Source organism: Mercenaria mercenaria, chromosome 5 (assembly GCF_021730395.1).
Source record: "Mercenaria mercenaria strain notata chromosome 5, MADL_Memer_1, whole genome shotgun sequence".
Taxonomy (NCBI): domain Eukaryota; kingdom Metazoa; phylum Mollusca; class Bivalvia; order Venerida; family Veneridae; genus Mercenaria; species Mercenaria mercenaria.
Window position 1 is genome coordinate 12,492,248 of NC_069365.1, and position 20,805 is coordinate 12,513,052.

General features: G+C 36.0%; 1 protein-coding gene across 2 annotated transcripts in view; it reads right to left on the bottom strand.

The window, feature by feature from the left end:
• Positions 1–20,805, bottom strand: part of LOC123556470 (phosphoribosylformylglycinamidine synthase-like) — a 141,979-nt gene that overhangs the window by 56,666 nt on the left and 64,508 nt on the right. For both annotated transcript variants that reach the window (XM_045347215.2, XM_053542692.1), the window contains exons 6-8: positions 12,782–12,922; positions 8,580–8,707; positions 4,868–4,996 (exon numbers count right to left, since the gene is read on the bottom strand). In XM_045347215.2, the coding sequence (XP_045203150.2) occupies positions 4,868–4,996; positions 8,580–8,707; positions 12,782–12,922 (398 nt within the window). The remainder of the gene's footprint in view (positions 1–4,867; positions 4,997–8,579; positions 8,708–12,781; positions 12,923–20,805) is intronic.

The window sequence follows — 20,805 nt, forward strand, 5'->3', positions numbered from 1 at the left end:
AAATCAAATGCACCCAAGTAGAAAATATTCGCTATATTATGTCCCTTTGATGTTTCTGCACTCCAGATTCAAGAAGAATTACATTTCCTTGATCACAAAATTTTCTTTTACATGAAAATATAAAATGCTCATAACTCTACCTTTCTGGTTTAAATACTGTCAATATATCTATTTTTAAGAAATATATGGACATTTGTCTTCATTTCAAAGCTTTTTAACTTCATACTTATGATTTGAAAAACTTAGGTACTATCTCTACTGAGTGATTGCCTTTGTAGGTAAAACTCATTTGAATGTGTCTGTCATAAAAAAGGTGCTATCTAAATCTGGTATAATAACGATTTAAAGATTTATCTTTTTTATCAATGGCAGACACTAAGCAGGGCCAAGATGAGGCTGAGAGGACATTACAAGAATGCTACAGACCATGTTTGTAAAGTCCAAGTGGTTCATGAAATATCTTTATAACTGTGTTAAAAATTCATGACAATTTATTGGATATGCTGTCAGAAACAAATGAAGTCAATTACCGTAAAAACTCAAATATATTACGCTAGCATGTATATTACGTACCCCCGCTCTTGTATCAAAATCTTGGGGAAAATGCTTACATTGGAATATATCACGCACCGAAAAATCAGTCAGAAACGTTGTTTACAAATCGGCCATTAGCGGCATGCGTAAAAACGATTTCTCGTGAAAATCGCAATTGCAGCATAATCGGTTACAGACAACAGTGACAGTATTTGAGAACTTTCTCAAGCTGTCAACACCTTAGTACACTTTAACAGATGTGCGAACAAACATCTCATAATTATGGGCACATCAAATGAGAAAATCGCGGCTAATTAGCGTGTTTGTTTAACACTGTATGAGCTGCTGTATTGATCAGTAATAATTTGCTGGAAATAAAGAAATAACAAACGATCTGTTGCAATTTATTTGAACATCCTTGAAAGATAATGATTTTAATGATTCAACACCTACAACCGGAACTGCCAAATTTTGTATTTTGCCTAATTATTAAACTGACACATTATCTGGTGGTCTGGATATGTGCGATACTTATTAATTAAATTTACAAATACAAAAAATTTAAACTCACAAATAAAATCAACTTTACCAAATATCATCCGCAGTTCTGTTCCGTACGTGTTTTTAGACCCGCCCAATAAAACGCTCTTCAGAAGGAGATTAAAAAGGCACGACCCAAAATGTAAACACATGACAGTTGACAAAATTGTCCGATTTTAGCCGATATTTCAAGCTGGAAAAAAATGTTTGAAGCTCTACCTTGGTATATATTACGCATCCCTTTGAGAAAATGAAAAAAATGGTAAAAAAACTGCGTCATATATTCGAGTTTTTACGGTACCTACAAACATTTTAGTTTTCAAGATGGCTCCACTAAGCAAAGAAAAATGCCTTTGCTTTGCTGCCCGTCACTAACAACATCATTTTTAAAACCTTTTTACAATGTATCACTTCACACCACACATAAATCTCTGGCAGACAGAAACTACTTAACTGTAAGAGCAGACCATGAAATATATCCTTACATGGGACATATAACAAAGTGGCATGCATTAAATTTTGATAACCAATTTTTCAAAGTCTTGAAAAAGAAAGAAGACTTCTCTCAATAATTTTTTCTAACACAAGTGTTAAAAATTGTCACAGCTCATGCAAGAGTGCCAAAGTCATATTATAAGCCAATCACAACAATTTTGATGTTTAATATGAAATAAGGCAAAGCCTCAAAGCGAGCTCAAAGAAATCGGATTTAGCTAAAAATATTATGCATCATTTTCTTGTCACAAAGAAACTATTCCCTACTCACAAGAATTCAGGAGAAACCATTCACTTGAAAAAGTCTACATTTAGTGTCACCATACCTGTAACAGTGAATATCATACGTTGCAAAAATTATGGGAAGCCGGTGTCACGGTGACGTCATTACCGCGTTTCCGTTTCTTTCTGCTTAATAATGACATTTTATCCATTTTCTGGCCGATGCTTGCTCTTTTAAATGAAAATAATATTTTTTTCAAACAACTGGAAAGCATTCTTTCATTATTGTTGAGTGGTGAATATTTTTTAGCAATTGAATGAAGTTCTGTATTCACTCCGGAAAGAAGTACTTCCTGTGAGCACCTATCCGCTAGGGTGCGCTTTTTAAAAACTTCCGACGAAACTTTTCAAATCCATCACCAAGTGTGCAAGTATACTTGCGTTACCGTAAAGCTCGATTCTCGAGCAGGCCCTTTGGGCCTGCTCTTCGAGCTCGCTATAAAACAATCTACTCATTGAGCCAACACTGTCAATTTTCATAATTTTGGCCAAATCAAGCACCATAACCCTGGAGAACTAGTCTGGACTTACTGGTTAACGCACTGCACCTAGAATTTAGAGTGAAAGATTATACTATTCTGTAAAAGAAATCAAAGAAACTTGCTATTTAGTCAATAATATCACTTTTAACAAATCTGAGTATTTCAAGGGCCATAAATCTAGGGGAACGTGCTGGTTATCGTAAATGATTTAAATTTTGAAGAGATATACATTCTGTATAAATCTGATATAGTTCAAAGACAACAAGAGGGTCATAATGATGCTAGATTGCTAACCTGAGTTTCAAAGTTCAAAGCAGAAAACTTAACTTCATTTAAGAAGATGTATTTAACCTGGAAGTTCTCTGGTGGAATTGAATGATATTGCTTTACTGTAGAGCTGTCTCTGAAATAATTCTATTCGATGTTATACCTGTCTTAATATCTTTCAATATTGTTCTGTGTTACTGCATTTGTCATTGTATATACATCCTTTGTAAATATTGTAACATATCAAGTATCTGGAGGCCCACATGGAAGATTGGGTAATTCAAATGTGTAAGCCTCATAAAATAAAGTCGTTATTATTATTATTATAAAGTTCCAACAGATAAAACTACAGATGAAAATTAGCCCTGTTTAACTGATATATCATATATTGTACACAATGATTTTCAAACTGACCAAAGTTATCGGAAATGATAACTATTACATCAATCTTGTTTATATTTCCTTCACCTTTTCTGCTGATGATTAAAATTACTGGTCTCTGTCCTCACTGAAGATTTGTTTCAGCGTAAATACGTACAGGCCCTTCTGACCCACCCTTAAAATTTGAATATTTCTTTTATCATATTTGTAACAATTTAGAAGATATTTGAAGTTTCCTCTATATCCACATAGGTAAAAGTGACCATGTCCACTACCATTCATCTGTTTTATCAAATAAGAATAATTTGAAAACTTTTAATACAGTCACCCAAGTAACATTTGTGTGAAATTATTTTACATTAGGACACATGGTGTAGGAGATGCTGTTTGAAGATTTTCATAATTTTAGCTCTTGTTGCCAGGTTTTCTGACAAATTAGAAAAAGTTGAACAATCTTCACAAGAGATTCATCCGATGATCATTTGTGTAAAAAATATTTATAAATTGGGCCGCCAATTTCCGATTGAAATGTTTTCAAAGTCTCTACTATATACATCTATGGAAAGTGGCCATGCCTTCTGGTGATCAAGTTTTTTTTGACAAATTGCAATAATTTGAACAATCTTGGCAGGGTCACTCAAGGATCACTGTGTCAAATTATTTTCAAGTCAGACCAGCAGTGTTTGACAAGATGATTAAAATTTCCTCTATATACATACCAAGGGTAGTGACCACTTCCCCAAGTGGCCATGTTTTTTTTTTTTAAATAATCAGAATAATCTGAACAATCTTGCTAGAGGATCACCCAAGGGCTATTTCTATGAAATTACTTCAAATCAAACCAGCAGTTTAGGAGATACGGTCTGAAGATTTTTTACATTTTTAAGCTCTGGTTGAATCATGTAAACAACTTTTGGAAGAGAACCAGCAAAGGAATATCGCGGCCAAGTTTTAGTCATTTCCAAAAAAAGGTTTCAGAGATGTTGTTTGAAGGAAATGTGGACAGATGGGTCATAATCACTCACCTAAGCACAAAATGCCAAAAAGCAGAAACTGTCAAATTTTTTATGTAACTAGAGATGCTTTTGAGAAAAGCACATGTCTCCCACAACTGCCTTATCATCTAAATAGTAAGTCAGTCTGCGCTTTCTTGGACCCAAAATGTACCCTATACTACTTGTGCATGCGCTTTCGTGCACCCAAACTTATAAGTAGTATAGGGTACGGTTTGGGTGCACGAAAGCGCATGCGCTCTGAGGATTTTTCGGTAATTCAAGGGCCATAATTCCAAAGTGCCTGGGCCGATTTGGCTAGTTATCGAACTTGGCCGAGGTCTTATGGTCAGACACATTTTGTTCAAGTTTGGTGAAGATCGGGTGAGAAATCTTTGACTTAGAGTGTGGACAAGCTTTGTGACAGACAGACACACAGACAGACAAACAGGAGTAAATCAATATGTCTCCCACACCACTGTGTGGTGGGAGACATAATTCAAAAGCCACAAATCTAAAGCAATGGAATTATCAGATTGGTTAATATGCTTGGCCAGAAAATTAAGCAAAGAAACACAACATGCTAAAAATGGAACAAGAACTGGTTAAGCCGGCACTGCAGTCCAAGTTAACCCAATTATAATATAAAGGTATATAAGAACTCATTTGTGTTAAAACTAATCATCACCATACCTCGAAAACTGAGATTTCCTAAAAACATTCTCCTGTTCCTACACCCCAACCTGTAAATGTCTACACCCCAACTTTCCTGCAATGTTTATGTCTCTAAAACAAACTCATATGAAGACCTGGAATACTGCTATGTATAAAACAAGTTTCTTGTTGTCTACACAACAATATAATTATACAGTACATGCGAAGACCTGAATGTACCTGGAATATTGAGATTTCCAAAACAATATCCTGCTGTTCCTGCAACAACATGCGCTCCACGACCAGTACAGTGAACATCTCGGATTCTACCTCCAGTCCCAGTTGTTGCTCCTGGAAAAGGGGCAACTCCTGTAAATATATAGACAATATTTGTTAAATTTAAATACACTACTTACCGGTATACATCACTGCAAAACATTCATGAAAATATGAAGGTGTCTCTATTTACAGTAACAGATAAATATCATACCTGCAAAAATTAAACAAGAGCTGTCTGATGACAGCGTGCTCGACTATTCGAAGAATTGATTGAAGAATGGGGTCAAAATATTTCCTCAGATATTCAGACAAAAGAAATAAATAGATTTGACAAACAATGTTCCTGTATTTCTTTGATTTCCATAAGTCTTGCACTAAATGGCAATGTATGAACCAATTTCAAAGTCCAAAAAGGGCCATAATTCAGTAAAAATAGTTATGTACTCTTGCCTACAGATGGAAATCATAATGATAAACAAGTGTTCAAAGTTTAAAAGCCATATGTCAAATAGTTTTGACAAAATGTGGACTTGTATGAAAACAGAACCAATTTTAATGTCCAAAAAGGGCCATAATTCAGCTAAAATAGATGACAGAGTTATGTACTCTTTCCTACAGATAGAGACTATTATACTAAACAAGTGATAAAAGTTTCAAAGCCATATGTCAAACACTTTACAAAAAATATGAACTGGTATGGAAAACTTAACCAATATTTCTAAGTCAAAAGGGGCCATAATTCAGCCAAAATCCTTGATGGAGTTATGTTCTCTTGCCTATAACTGGATATGGTGATGGTAAACAGGTGTTGAAAGTTTCAAAGCTTTATCTCAAAAGACTTTGTCAAAATATGAACTGGTACGAAATATTAACCCAGATTTCTAAGTAAAAAAGGGCCATAATTCAGCCAAAATCCTTGACGGAGTTATGTGCTCTTGCCTATAACTGGACATGGTGATGGTTAACAAGTGTTAAAAGTTTCAAAGCTTTATCTCAAAAGACTTTGTCAAAATATGAACTGGTACGAAAAACTTAACCAAGATTTCTAAGTCGAAAGGGGCCATAATTCAGCCAAAATCCTTGATGGAGTTATGTACTCTTGCCTATAACTGGCCATGGTGATGGTAAACAAGTGCTGAAAGTTTCAAAGCTTTATTTTAAAAGACTTTGTCAAAATATGAACTGGTACGAAAAACTTTTAACCATGATTTCTAAGTCAAAAGGGGCCATAATTCAGCCAAAATCCTTGATGGAGTTACATGCTCTTGCCTATAACTGGCCATGGTGATGGTAAACAAGTGTTGAAAGTTTCAAAGCTTTATCTCAAAAGACTTTGTCAAAATGTGGACTGGTACGAAAAACTTAACCAAGGTGTGACGCCGACGCCGACGCCATGGAGAGTAGGATAGCTCTACTTATTCTTCAAATAGTCGAGCTAAAAAATAATCTTTTTCATTGTAAAATGTCATACTAAAGACTGAAAATAAAACATTTTTTATGAGAAAACATGGTGCTATTAAGTATTGGCCGAAGACGCTCACCTGAAACAGGTCTTTACCTTTCGGCCATGTAAGTCTCGATACATGACATTTTGGAACTTGCAAAGGAAATTATTTTTTTAATTTCTCTGTTGTTTACCATATGGTGTACCAGATCATAATAACATGGTAAATATTCTCAAGGTGAGATTAACAAGAGCGCCGCCAAGCGGGGCAATATAAGCCCAAAGGGTTACACCAGAGGATGGGAGCAAAATTTAAAGAACTTGATTGTTGAAGCCCAAAGGACAGGAACAACAAAAAGAAGAAATTCCAAAAAAAATTCTAAGTCCACAAAAAAATTCTTACCAGGTAAAGTTATGTCAAAATTCATCTAAAAATTGGATGTACCATCCATGTTGTACCACAGAAAAGTGGTCTCGGTTTTTCCCTACGGCTAATAATAAACAAGAGCACCGCCTTGCGGGTGCTGACGCTCATCTGATTTTTTTTTTTTGTATAATAGAAAAGTTGTCCTACCCATGATTTTCTAAGTCCAAAAAGGGCCATAATTCTTCCAAAAAACAGGATGGAGTTATGTTTCTTGATGTACAGAGTCAGCTTATGATGGTGAACAACTGTTGCAAGTTCAAAGCAATAGCTTGAATAGTTTAGGAGAAAAGCTGACCTAAACATAAAACTTAACCAATAAATCTTATACTTTCTAAGTCCAAAAGGGGCCATAATTCTTGCAAAAAGCAAGACAGAGTTATGTTTCTTGCTGTACATGGTCAGCTTATGATGGTGAACAAGTGTTGCAAGTTTTAAAGAAATAGCTTTGATAGTTTATGAGAAAAGCTGACCTAAATATAAAACTTAACCAAGAAATCTGATTTTCTAAGTCCAAAAGGGGCAGTAATTCTTGAAAAAAGCAGGATGGAGTTACGTTTCTTGATGTACAGGGTCAGCTTATGATGGTGAACAAGTGTTGCAAGTTTCAAAGCAATAGCTTTGATAGTTTAGGAGAAAAGTTGACCTAAACATAAAACTTAACCAAGAAATCTGATATTTTCTAAGTCAAAAAGGGGCCATAATTCTTGCAAAAAGCAGGATGGAATTATGTTTCTTGCTGTACAGGGTCAGCTATTGATGGTGAACAAGTGTTCCAAGTTTCAAAGCAATACCTTTGATAGTTTAGGAGGAAAGCTGACCTAAACATAAAACTTAACCAGGCAATGCCGACGCCGACACCGATCAAGTGAACACAATAACTCATCTTTTTTTTTTCAAAAAATCAGATGAGCTAAAAAGCTCTACTATCTGAAAATTTTTAAACAAATAAATTTCAAATAGTCCGGCTAAACCCAGATCATAAGAAAAGACAACATTAAGCATTCTATACCCTGTTCTAAGGTTATTCTATTTTCAGTTCTGCCTGCCCATAACAGGGATTAAAGGAAATCATTTGAAAAAAAATTGTAATGATCCATTAAGTGGTTTAATAGAACTTGTTTTTAGGTGTCTCATGTTTTAGCTCTGTTGGCCCCTGATAAGGACCAAGCAGAACCATTTGAACAAATCTGAGAGAAGTTCATACAATGATGCTAAAGACAGTCTGGTGAAGATCCATGAAATGGTTCGTGTGAAAAAGTTGTTTAAAGGTTTTTCTAACTTTAGATTTGGGAGCCCCTAAGAGGAGCGAAGTGAAACCATTTGAACCAACTTGATAGAGGTCCATGCCAGGATGCTACAGATTCAAGTAGTTAAATACAGGATGATGGCCATAGGACAATCCACCAACACAACTCATCCTCACCTTGAACCATATACACTGTGACCGAGTCTGGTGAGCACTGAATAAAAACTGCTGCAGTTAGAGAGCTGAAAACTTTAAGAGGATGCTCCCTCTCCCTCCCCCTCCCCACCTGCTGCAGGTGAACAAATCATACCTCACATTTCATTGGTATATGAAAATATATTAACAGAAGGTGGAAAAATCAGTATCAATTTAAAGTTATTTTCTTGCAACCTGCTGATAAAACTGCACTATTAACTACATAAAATTTACTATCATGCCAATGAAATTGAACAATTGTGAATGTGTGTGTGTGTGTGTGTTCGGGTTTAACGTCTTTTTTAAACGACGGTGTCTGCTTGCAGCAGTGAGCACAATGAATGCTAGTAAAGGTGTCTACCTGTAGGGAAGTTGTGTGTTTCTGCTGTAAAGATGATGTGCCTTGTTTCCTTGTTTACCTCCACCATTCTGCTTGGTTCAGTCGGGTCTGAGGGTTTATACACAATCACATCATAACCTCGTATACCACTGAAATCAAAATTTCTCAAGGGTTTAAATACCATCACATCTTTGCTTTAATACTAGAATGTGTCTGTAGGACACAGGGTGTGCCCCCCACTGGTACATTTGTCTCAAATAAGGGGAAATAATTTAAATGTTTGCAGTCTTATAGCCTCAAAAAAAAATTATGAAAAGGATTCATTATTCTATACCATATACATTTTGAGCTATGAGCATGACAAACAAAAAATCCACTATTTTGGCTATTTCAAGGGCCAAAACTCTGTAATAAACGCTAAAATTCTCAAGAAGAATACCAAGTGTGCAAGGTCACATTATGATAAAGACTCAAGCAAGGTTTCATGAATTTACATTAAATACTTTCTGAGTGAGGCACATAATTAGGTGAAAATGTGCATTTTTTGACTATTTCAGGGGCCATAACTCTGGAAATAGAGGCAGACCCAGATGAACTAGAATGTGTCTGTAGGACACAGGGTGTGCCCCCCACTGGTACATTTGTCACAAATAAGGGGCAATAATTCAAATGTTTGCAGTCTTAATGGGGTATAGCCTCAACAAACATTTTATGAAAAGGATTAATTATTCTAGGCTCTACACTTTTTGAGCTATGAGCATCACAAACAAAAAATCCACTATTTTTGGCTATTTCAAGGGCCATAACTCTGTAATAAGAGCTAAGATTCTCAAGAAGAATGCCAAGTGAGCAAGGTCACATCACGATAAAGGCTCCAGCAAGGTTTCCTGAATTTACATCTAATACTTTTTGAGGTAGGCACATAATTAGGTGAAAAAGTGCATATTTTTACTATTTCAGGGGACATAACTTTAAAAAAAAGGGGATGGAGCCAGCCAAAAAATTAGAGGTGTGCAAGTTTATATCATGATAAAGACTTATGCAAGTTTTCAACCATTTATATTAAATACTTTTTGAGCTAGGTGCGTCACAAGGTGAAAATGTACATTTTTGACTATTTCAGGGGCCATAACTCTAAAAATAGGGGGCGGACCCAAATGAAAAATAGGAGGTGCGCAAGTTCATATCATGATTAAGACTCATGCAGGGTTTCATGAATCTATATCAAATAATTTTTGAGCTAGGCATGTCACAAAGTGAAAATGTGCATTTTTTACTATTTCAGGGGCCATAACTCTGAAAATAGGGGGTGGACCCAATGAAAAATAGGAGGTGCACATGTTCATATCATGATTAAAACTCATGCAAGGTTTCATGAATCTATATCAAATACTTTTTGAGCTAGGCGTGTCAGAAGGTAAAAATGTGCATTTTTGACTATTTCAGGGGCCATAACTCTGAAAATAGGGGCGGAGCCAGACGAAAAATAGGAGGTGCGCAGGTTCATATCCTGATAAAGACTCATGCAAGGTTTCATCAATTTATATCAAATACTTTTCGAGCTAGGCACGTCACGAACTTCAGACGGACGCACGGACAAGACCAAATCTATATGCCCCCACCACTCATGAGGAGGGGGGGGGGGGGGGGGGGGGGGTGCACAATAAAAACACCCTTGTTTTTAGTACATTTGCTTTCTTTCAACATTATTTTGGTTCTATCCTGTAGTCCACATCAAAGTTTTTGCCTTCCTAACAATGCAAGCCAATTTTCAGGTATATGCTTTTTTAATATCTCATCATGATGCTTAAATTATGATGGTATCAGTGCTAATACCACAAGTCTTCTCTGAGAATCAAGCCAGTGATGTTCAAAAATATAGTCAATGCTGACCACTGCCAGAAACAAATTCAGGAAGCTTAATTTTTAAAAAATCTCACAATGTGTGAAAATTCACTACATATTTAAAAGCATAAATGTCACGACTATAAATGTATGGAAATATAAATCAAAAGAAAACAAGAGGGTATGATGACCCTGTATCGCTCACCTGTTAAACTTGGCCTTGGAATCATCAAGATAAACATTCTGACCAAGTTTCATGAAGATGGGGACATCAATTTGGCCTCTACAGTGTTAACAAGCTTTTCCTTTGAATTGACGGGTGACCTAGTTTTTGACCCCACATGACCCAGTTTTGAACTTGGCCTAGGAATCATCAAGATAAACATTTTTACCAGGTTTTATGAAGATGGAGTCATAAATCTGGCCTCTAGTGTTAACAAGCTTTTCCTCTGATTTGAACGAATGACCTAGTTTTTGACCCCACATGACCCAGTTTCGATCTTAGCCTAGGAATCATCAAGATAAACATTCAGACCAAGTTTCAAGAAGATAGGGTCATAAATGTGGCCTCAAGAGTGTTAACAAGCTTTCCTTTGATTTGACCAGGTAACCTAGTTTTTGATCCCATACGACCCAGTTCTGAACTTGGCACAGGAATAATCAAAATAAACATTCAGACCAAGTTTCATGAAGATAGGGTCATAAATGTGGCCTCAAGAGTGTTAACAAGCTTTTCCTTGGATCTGACCTGGTGACCTAGTTTTTGACTCCACATGACCCAGTTTCTAACTTGGCCTAGAGATCATCAAGACATACATTCTGTGCAAGTTTGTATCAAATCAAAGCATAAATGAAACCTCTATATGGCTGAAGGGACAAAATAGAAAGTTTTGCCCTTTCAAGGGCAGTAACTCTAGAACCCATGATGGAATCTAGCCAGTTTTCGAAAAGAACAGAGATCTTATTTTGAGTTGTGGTTAAAATTGAATGTAAAATATCACTTCTATTGTGTTCACAAGGTAAAAATTAACAAATTTTGGCCCTTTTAGGGGTCAATCAGGGGCCGTAACTCCAGAACCTATGACTGGATCTTATGGATTCATCATGAAATCCAAGATCTATTGTTGTTCAAGATATTTTGCAAGTCTGTATCAAATCAAACCATAAATGAAGTTTCTATAACGCTGCAAAAGCCAAAATAGCAAATTTTGGCCCTTTAAGGGGCCATAACTCTGCAACCCATGATGGGATCTGCCCAGTTTTCAAAGGAACCAAAATATTATGCTGATACAAGTTGTGTTAAAATCGATTGCAAAATGTGGTCTTTACCATGTTCAAAAGCCAAAATAGCAAACTCTGAAACCCATGATGGGATCTGGCCAGTTTTCGTAAAAACCAACTGAAGATATTATGCCAATGCAAGTTGTGTGCAAGTTTGATTAAAATTGATTGCAAAATGTTGTCTCTCTCATGTTCACAAAAAATTGTGTATGGACGAAGGACGCCAACAATCAGTAATATCTCAAACTAAGATTGGCAGTCTTTTTTCTGGTACCAAAATAGTTTCAGAGTTACTTTCTCAGTTTTTGGCAAATGGTAAGGGCCAGTAAGGAAGAGCTTGCATTGTAACCACTAAAATAGGGGGAGCACCAAAGCACACTGTCTTGTGTTTTATTTGTATAATTACCAGGCCTTTTCTCCATCAGTTTGGGAATGCCACCAAAACCAGTGGAATTGGGAAAACATGCTCTCGGAAATTGTCTTATTTTGGAAAAAAATCTATGAAGAATTATACTTCTTGTGTAAAATATCAAAGGATTGCATTTCAGTAATTGTTCAACAGCATAACTGTAGTTTTAATAACCAAAATATATATATACAAGTTAGCAAAACAATTTTAAAACAGCAAAAACCCTAAAAGGTAACACTCATTTGGGAATTTTAAAATTCAGAATTGGGGGGAAAAAAAACTTTTTTGCTTTGGAATTACCTCCTTTCATCAGAGGTAGATTTATACGTGGAAAATCCCTGATTACCATGTTACTAGTTTTGTCAAAAATGGGATAAAAACATACTTTTTGGAGAGGGGAATGGGGCTGAGTTTTGGCCCCCAAGAAAAACACCGGTATCCAAGTAACTCAACAGACAGAAAGAAAAAACAAAATAAATTATATGTCACCATCTTAAATTAGGAGACTTAGTTCTTATGTATCCAGGAAGTATACTTACAAATAAAATACCAGTATTTGTAAAATTGATAATAACAAATGATAGTGAAATATGACATTTTCTTTAAAAGTCTTGCACAACTGACTTTTCATCGACATTTATGAACATCACAACAATTAGGTGTTGCTTAGCAACATTTACAAGAGTACCTGCTATTATCATTGAACTTGATCACGTTATTGTTGTTAGTATGTTCCTGCGTTGACATGATCATCTTAAACAGGGAACCATCCTCCTCCTTCCCGTCAATTACCAACTTCCCACGAAAAAACCAATGACGACTGTGCTCACTAAAAATAAATATGTATATGTATGTATCAACCTATACAGACTAAAGATGCCTTCACTGTTAACTCTTCTAAGCAAAGATGGGGGTAACAGTGCTGGTTAATCTGAAAATGTCATAGAAGACTCTCCAGCATTTCTGCTGGTTGTTCTACTATTCAAAATCATATCACATCACATCAAACCATCTTACAATTCTTATTTATTTGTTGGGTTTAACGTCACACCAACACAATTTTAGGTCATACGGCGACTTTCCAGCTTTTATGGTGGAGGAAGACCCCACGTGCCCCTCCGTGCATTATTTCTTACAATCTACATCAAAACTGCTGAAGAAAGAATTTCATTTTTGACCATTCCAGAAGGTTTGAAGATTGAATAAGTGTTACCAGATTTGACAACCAAAGTGAACATTTAGCTGAAATTAACAAATATTCCATTAATAAGAATTATGACTTATTTAACCACAGTGGCAAGTCTAACCTGCTTTAGCGGTCACCTGTATCATTAGGCATGACCTGCTCTATTTAAATTCCCTATATAATGACCATTTATCTAGTGCCACCCTGTCTAAAGCTGCCAACAGCCAGTAGAAAAGTTATCAAAAAGCACTATAACTGTTGCTAACTCTTATATGTGGTAAATTAACAAGGTGTAATTTGTTCCACTGTATAATTTTGTTGTTTAAATGTGAAAAATGGTGCTAGATAATGATTTTATTTGTTTGTTTGAATATATCTTTTGTTTGCCACACGCCTATTTGTACAAGTGGCCACAAATCATAATATCTGTGTGCATCGATGACAGTAGATTAAAACCATTGTTAAAATGTTTCCAAAGCAAACCTATCAATATAATATAGCTGTTATAAAAGGATATCAACATTACAACTGAAAGTTATTATCATCATTTAGAAGACAGTATCCATTCCTGAAGAAACAGAAGACAAAGTCATCATACAATTTGGCAAGAGAAAATGCTCCCATTTTAGGGTATCATTAAAAAAAAACCCATTTGTTTGCGGTAATACAACCTACCTGTGAAAATCGCTGCGACTCAAAAACTTTCTTCTGGTCAGTCAGATGGAAATTTTTTTCCCCTATATGATTTTATGCAAAAAGAATTTCATACCTACCTACCAACCCAGAAATTTTTTGGGTCGTGTTACTGCAAACAAACAATTTTTTAATTATGGCCTTATTACATGTAAATGGTGCTCAATCTTAATAATGTAGCAAAAATAACAATGTATCCACATTTTTATAAAGCCTCTATACAAAAACTTGTATATTATTATAATCAATACATCTTATTTTCAGACTGACTTTGAAAATAAGACTTTGAATCAAAATTCACCAAAACCACAATATCATAATGCATTACATTTTTTATATCATTCAGATAAAATTTACATAAGGTAACAATCTTAAGGCTTGAACCCAAGTCTTTTGAGACAGACAGATAGACAGATAGAAGTTCCTATATGGTTCGAGACAGACATACAGTCAGATAGAAGTTTCTATATGGTTCGAGACAGACATACAGTCAGATCATACAGTCAGATAGAAGTTCCTATATGGTTCGAGACAAGAAGGTAAGGTCAAAATAAAATACCATGAGTATATAGCTAATGATGGATTCAATTTGAATGTGTTCATAATGAAAGTAGAAACTGAGTACGCTCATTTCTAAATAGATGAGGTTATAATAATCTTAATATATTTTATCCTTCACATAAATATGCAAAGTTTGCCTAATTCATTATATTAACCTATCATTAAAGTAATATTATGGCTATGTAGGAGGTACGTTTTCACACAAAGATGATTTAACAAAATTTATAAACTAGGAAGGCCACAACAAGCAGCCAAAATAAAATTGGGAAAATATTGTCATGAGAAAAAAATGCCAAAAGTGAGACTTCTGTAAGAGATTTTAAAAAAATTGTCCTTACAAAAATATCTTGAATATAGTCAGCACAAAAAAAAAACACAATGTAGTAGTTAAGACAGGTTGTCTCCATACTTATGATAAAGACTTCTATTTGCAAGCCACTATTAACATTTGTGTGCTGTTCACATGACGAAATATTTACAATTGGGTGGAAAATTTGCACCTGCAACAATATCTGTGTAGGCGCAAACAAATATAATATATCTAAGAATTAGTTTACATACAAGGAAGGGTTTGGGTGCAAATAAATTTTCCTCCATCATCCACTTAAAGTGATAAATCCACTAACCATTATACTGAGCATGTTTCTTATGTTATTAACTAGATATTATCAAGAGCTGCTAAACGACATTGTGTTCAAGTATTTCAGACCCTTCCATATGATACCAGCTTACATAAACAAGAGGGCCAAGATGGCCCTAGGTCGCTCACTTAAACAAACCATAACAGTGTTAACATGTTTGACATAGTGATTTCATGGAAACCAATATTCTGACCAATTTTCATTAAGATTGGACCAAAAATGTAGTCTCTTGAAGTGTAAACAAGTATTTTCTTCAATTTAACATAATGACCTGGTTTTTAAGCCAAGGTAACCTACATTCAAACTTGGCCTAGATTTGATCAAGGCAATCATTCTGACTAAATTTCATGAACCTCAATTGAAAAATACAGCCTCTATCGCATACAAAACCTTTTTCTTTGATTTGTCCTAGCGACCTAGTTTTTGATCCCAGATGACCCGTATTCAAAATTGACCTTAATTTCATCAAGGCTATCATTCTGACCAAATTTCATGAAGATCAATTGAAAAATACAGTCTCTATAAGACAAGGTTTTTTTTTATTTGACCTAGTGACCTAGTTTTTAACCACAGATGACCCATATTCTAACTTGACCTAGATTTCATTAAGGCAATCATTCTGACTAAATTGTATGTATATCCAGTGTAAAATGCAGCCCCTATTGCGTACACAAGGTTTTTCTTTAATTTGACCGGGTGACCTAGTTTTTGACCCTAGATGACCCATATTCAAATTCAATCTAGATTTCATCCAGACAAACATTCTGATCAAATTTCATGAAGATCCGGTGTAAAATGCAGCCCCTATTGCATACACAAGGTTTTTCTTTGATTTGACCTTGTGTCCTAGTTTTTGACCCCAGATGACCCATATTCGAACTTGGCCTAGATTTTATCAAGGTAATCATTCTGACCAAATTTCATGAAGATCAGTTGAAAAATACAGCCTCTATCGCATACACAAGGTTTTTCTTTGATTTGACCTAGTGACCTAGTTTTTGACCCTAGATGACCCATTTTCAAACTCGGCCTAGATTTCATCAAAGTAATCATTCTGACAAAAATTCATGAAGATCAACTAAAAAATACAGCCTCTATCGCATACACAAGGTTTTTCTTTGATTTGACCTAGTGACCTAGTTTTTGACCCCAGATGACCCATTTTCAAACTCGGCCTAGATTTCATCAAGGTAATCATTCTGACCAAACTTCATGAAGATCAGTTGAAAAATACAGCCTCTATCGCATACACAAGCTAAATGTTGACGGACGACAGACGACAGACAGACGCCGGACATCGAGCGATCAGAAAAACTCACCTGAGCATTGCTCAGGTGAGCTAAAAAGCTGCAGTAAAATTTTTTGAATAGGAAAAAGGGGAATAATTTTGTAAAATGTAAGTCGGATATATGGAAACTGGCTCGGACTGGTCATTTCATAATGCTGGAGACTTATGAAGCATTTAAAAGCATTCAGTACAATGCTTTTTGAGAAACCTACTTAACAGCAGAACACAACAAAATTTTACGTGAAATAGGAGCATGATTTTGCCAAAATGTAAGCCAGAGTTACAGAACCTGCCAAGTGCGTCATGATGCCAAAATGTAAGCCAGAGTTACAGAACCTGCCAAGTGCGTCATGATGCCAAAATGTAAGCCAGAGTTACAGAACCTGCCAAGGGCGTCATGATGCCAAAATGTAAGCCAGAGTTACAGAACCTGCCAAGTGCGTCATGATGCCAAGATGTAAGCCAGAGTTACAGAACCTGCCAAGTGCGTCATGATGCCAAGATGTAAGCCAGAGTTACAGAACCTGCCAAGTGCGTCATGATGCCAAGATGTAAGCCAGAGTTACAGAACCTGCCAAGTGCGTCATGATGCCAAGATGTAAGTCAGAGTTACAGAACCTGCCAAGTGCATCATGATGCCAAGATGTGTGTAGAGTTCTAACACATTTGGTTTAGTAGTTTTGGAGGAACATGCTTACATGCAAACATTCACAGTGATTTGGAAGGCATGCTGCAATTAACATTTTCAGACACCATCATCAGTAAAGTGCAGTGTTGGAGAGGTTTCCCCTCCTACTGGAGAGGGTATGGTGGGCCTCCCCCAGATTTTCTTTTTGTTTTAATGACTCATCTGGTAGATCCTGAAATATTTGAAAATGAAAACTGGACTTTAAAATGATACATTGTAAAAAGCTTTGATAAAATCCATAAATGACCTCCATTACATTAAAGCATCTGTCACAGAATTATATTTATTGTATTATAAATCAATGTTAAGAAGGAAAACAATGGTTCAGGATCAATTAAGCATATTAAAAAGCTTTTAAAATCTACACCAGATTCTGTTATATTCACCAGTCATTTTATACATCATATTAAAGCGGATAGCGCACAGAGCCTGTACAAAACATGTTACAAATAAAAGCATCTATTGCAAGATTAGACATATACTGTGAAATCATTAACATTCGTGGGGGACTAATTTTTGTGGATTTCGTGGTTGAGTTAATCCACGAAATTTAATCCCAAGAAACAAGTAAAACTAGAAAATGCTTTTGTAAAAAAGCGCACGTCTCCCCCAATGCAAAGTCCTATAGGCAATAGGGGTCAGGAGCGAAAGTCAAAGAGACACTGATGGTTGGCTGCAATAGGGATCATCTACTTGGCATGTCCAGTCATCCCGCTAACTTTCAACACTCTTGGCCTAGTGGTTCTCAAGTCTCTGTTCAGGCTCCTGTGACCTTGACCTTCAATCAAGTGACCTCAAAATAAATAGGGGTCATCTACTCTGCATGTCCAATCATCCTATTAAGTTTCAACATTCTAGGTCAAGTGGTTCTCAAGTTATTTTCCAGAAATGATTACATGACCAGGCCACTGTGACCTTGACCTTTAATAGACTAACCCCAAAATCAATAGGGGTCATCTACTCTGCATGTTCAACCATCCTATGAAGTTTCAACATTCTGGATCAAGAGGTTCTCAAGTTATTGATCGGAACTGGTTATCAATGTTCAGGCCACTGTGACCTTGACCTTTAACGGAGTGACCCCAAAAACAATAGGGGTCATTTACTCTGCATGAACAATCATCCTATGAAGTTTCAACATTTTGGGTCGAGAGGTTCTCAAGTTATTGATTGGAAACGGTTTTCCATGTTCAGGCCCTTGTGACCTTGACCTTTAGCAGTGACCCCAAAATCGTTAGGGGTCATCTACTCTGCATGACCAATCATCCTATTAAGTTTCAACATTCTGGGTCAAGTGGTTCTCAAGTTACTGACCGGAAATGGTTTTCAATGTTCAGGCCCCTGTGACCTTGACCTTTAATGGAGTGACCCCAAAATCGATAGAGGTCATCTACTGTGCATGTACAATCATCCTATGAAGTTTCAATGTTCTGGGTCAAGTGGTACTCAAGTTACTGACCGGAAATGGTTTTCAATGTTCAGGCCCCTGTGACCTTGACCTTTGACGGAGTGACCCTAAAATCTATAGGGGTCATCTACTCTTCATGACCAATCATCCTATGAAGTTTCAACACTCTGGGTCAAGTGGTTCTCTAGTTATTGATCGGAAATGGTTTTCAATGTTCAGGCCCCTGTGACCTTGACCTTTGAGGAGTGACCCCCAAAATCAATAGGGGTCATCTATTCTTCATGACCAATCATCCTATGAAGTTTCAACATTCTGGGTCAAGTGGTTCTCTAGTTATTGATTGGAAATGGTTTTCAATGTTCAGGCCCCTGTGACCTTGACCTTTGACGGAGTGACCCCAAAATCTATAGGGGTCATCTACTCTTCATGATCAATCATCCTATGAAGTTTCAACATTCTGGGTCAAGTGGTTCTCTAGTTATTGATCGGAAATGGTTTTCAATGTTCAGGCCCCTGTGACCTTGACCTTTGACGGAGTGACCCCAAAATCAATAGGGGTCATCTACTCTTCATGACCAATCATCCTATGAAGTTTCAACATTCTGGGTCAAGTGGTTCTCTAGTTATTGATCGGAAATGGTTTTCAATGTTCAGGCCCCTGTGACCTTGACCTTTGACGGAGTGACCCCAAAAACAATAGGGTCGTCTACTCCAGCAGCCCTACAACCCTATGAAGTTAGAAGGTTCAGGTCAAATGGTTCTCTAGTTATTGCTCGGAAATGAAGTGTGACGTACGGACGGGCGGACGGACGGACGGACAGGGCAAAAACAATATGTCTCCCCCAGAGGTGGGGAGACATAATTCCCATTCATTTTATGTTCAAAAGTTGATATCCACGAATTCATATCCCCACGAAATTGCCGTTTTGACCAAAACCACGAAATTTCATGAACACCAAATTATGACTTTACAGTATTTGCATCCTGACACTAATTTTAACTTTTTTCTGCTTTTTTCTGTGCTCTGCTGCTTTTTCTTCAGTAGTTTGCTTTGCACTTTTTGTCAACTATTCTTACTGTGTTCTTTGGTCTTCAAGAGACTGCCTGTCTATCAATCTGCAATACATGTTTCTTAGGCATTTTTAGTTTTTCTGGTTGTTTTGCAAAAAAACATTTGTAGTGCTCTTTTCTATATATTTATCTATCTGATATCAGCTGCTACTTGGTGTTTAAAATCAGGAGACTGTAAGTGATTTTTAAATTTATTTTTTGTTGATTATCATGTAAGTCTTTGACCGTGTCTGTGGTTTAAGCGGAATTGGGAAATTAGATATAACTAGAGCTATCACTAAAGGTGATGAATGTACCCCCCGCATGCACCGACACAGTACATTGCAATTTGACGCACACAAGATTGCATAATTACGTGGACTGTATGTATATAGACTCTATCGAGGGGTGAATGTGACAAAGTGCTAAGTGCATTTCATGAAATTTTACAGGAGAAGGAAAAAACATTCCTGTTGCTTTATAATTCTGGCAACTGTTGTAATATTTTTAAATCTGATTAAAAACAACTTTATTTTTTTAATCTAGTGAAATTTTTAAAGAAATGTCTGACAGAAAAGAAATTTTAATCAAAATGTCACTTAGAACTTTGTCGCACTCCAAATAGATACAAATTTGCAAAAAGGTAAGCGCGACAAAATTCTAAGTGATTTTATATTTTATTATTAAAGGGACATAAAATTCATCTTTTTGTACCCAGTTTTTTGTAGTGTTTGAAATCATTGAATAAAATGAACCTTACTAAAACCATGTCACTTAAAACTTTTTCGCAGTCATTTTTGTTTACTATTATAAAACTTTGTGACATCGAAAAGAGTCTAAGTGACATTATAAGTAAGCCCTTACAATGTATAGGTCATCCAAAGTTTTTGCTTTTGAGCTTATTTTTCTTTAGAAGGAAATATTTTTCATGTATCTATTAAAACAACATGGTGTTTGATGGCTGGACACAAGAAGTAGGCCCTTTAATTTCTTTCACAGTGATCAAAAGTAGTGTTCACTGTACAGAGCATAGTATAACGAATGAAACTGCTTTATCTGCTGATGATCTTTTCAATAATACCTGAATATATTTATCACACTAAGAAACAACAAATAACTGTTTTCCATTTTATTTATTTAAAGCTTTTAAACTTCAGTAATTTCTCAGACTTGCAATTACACTGAACAAAAATGGCC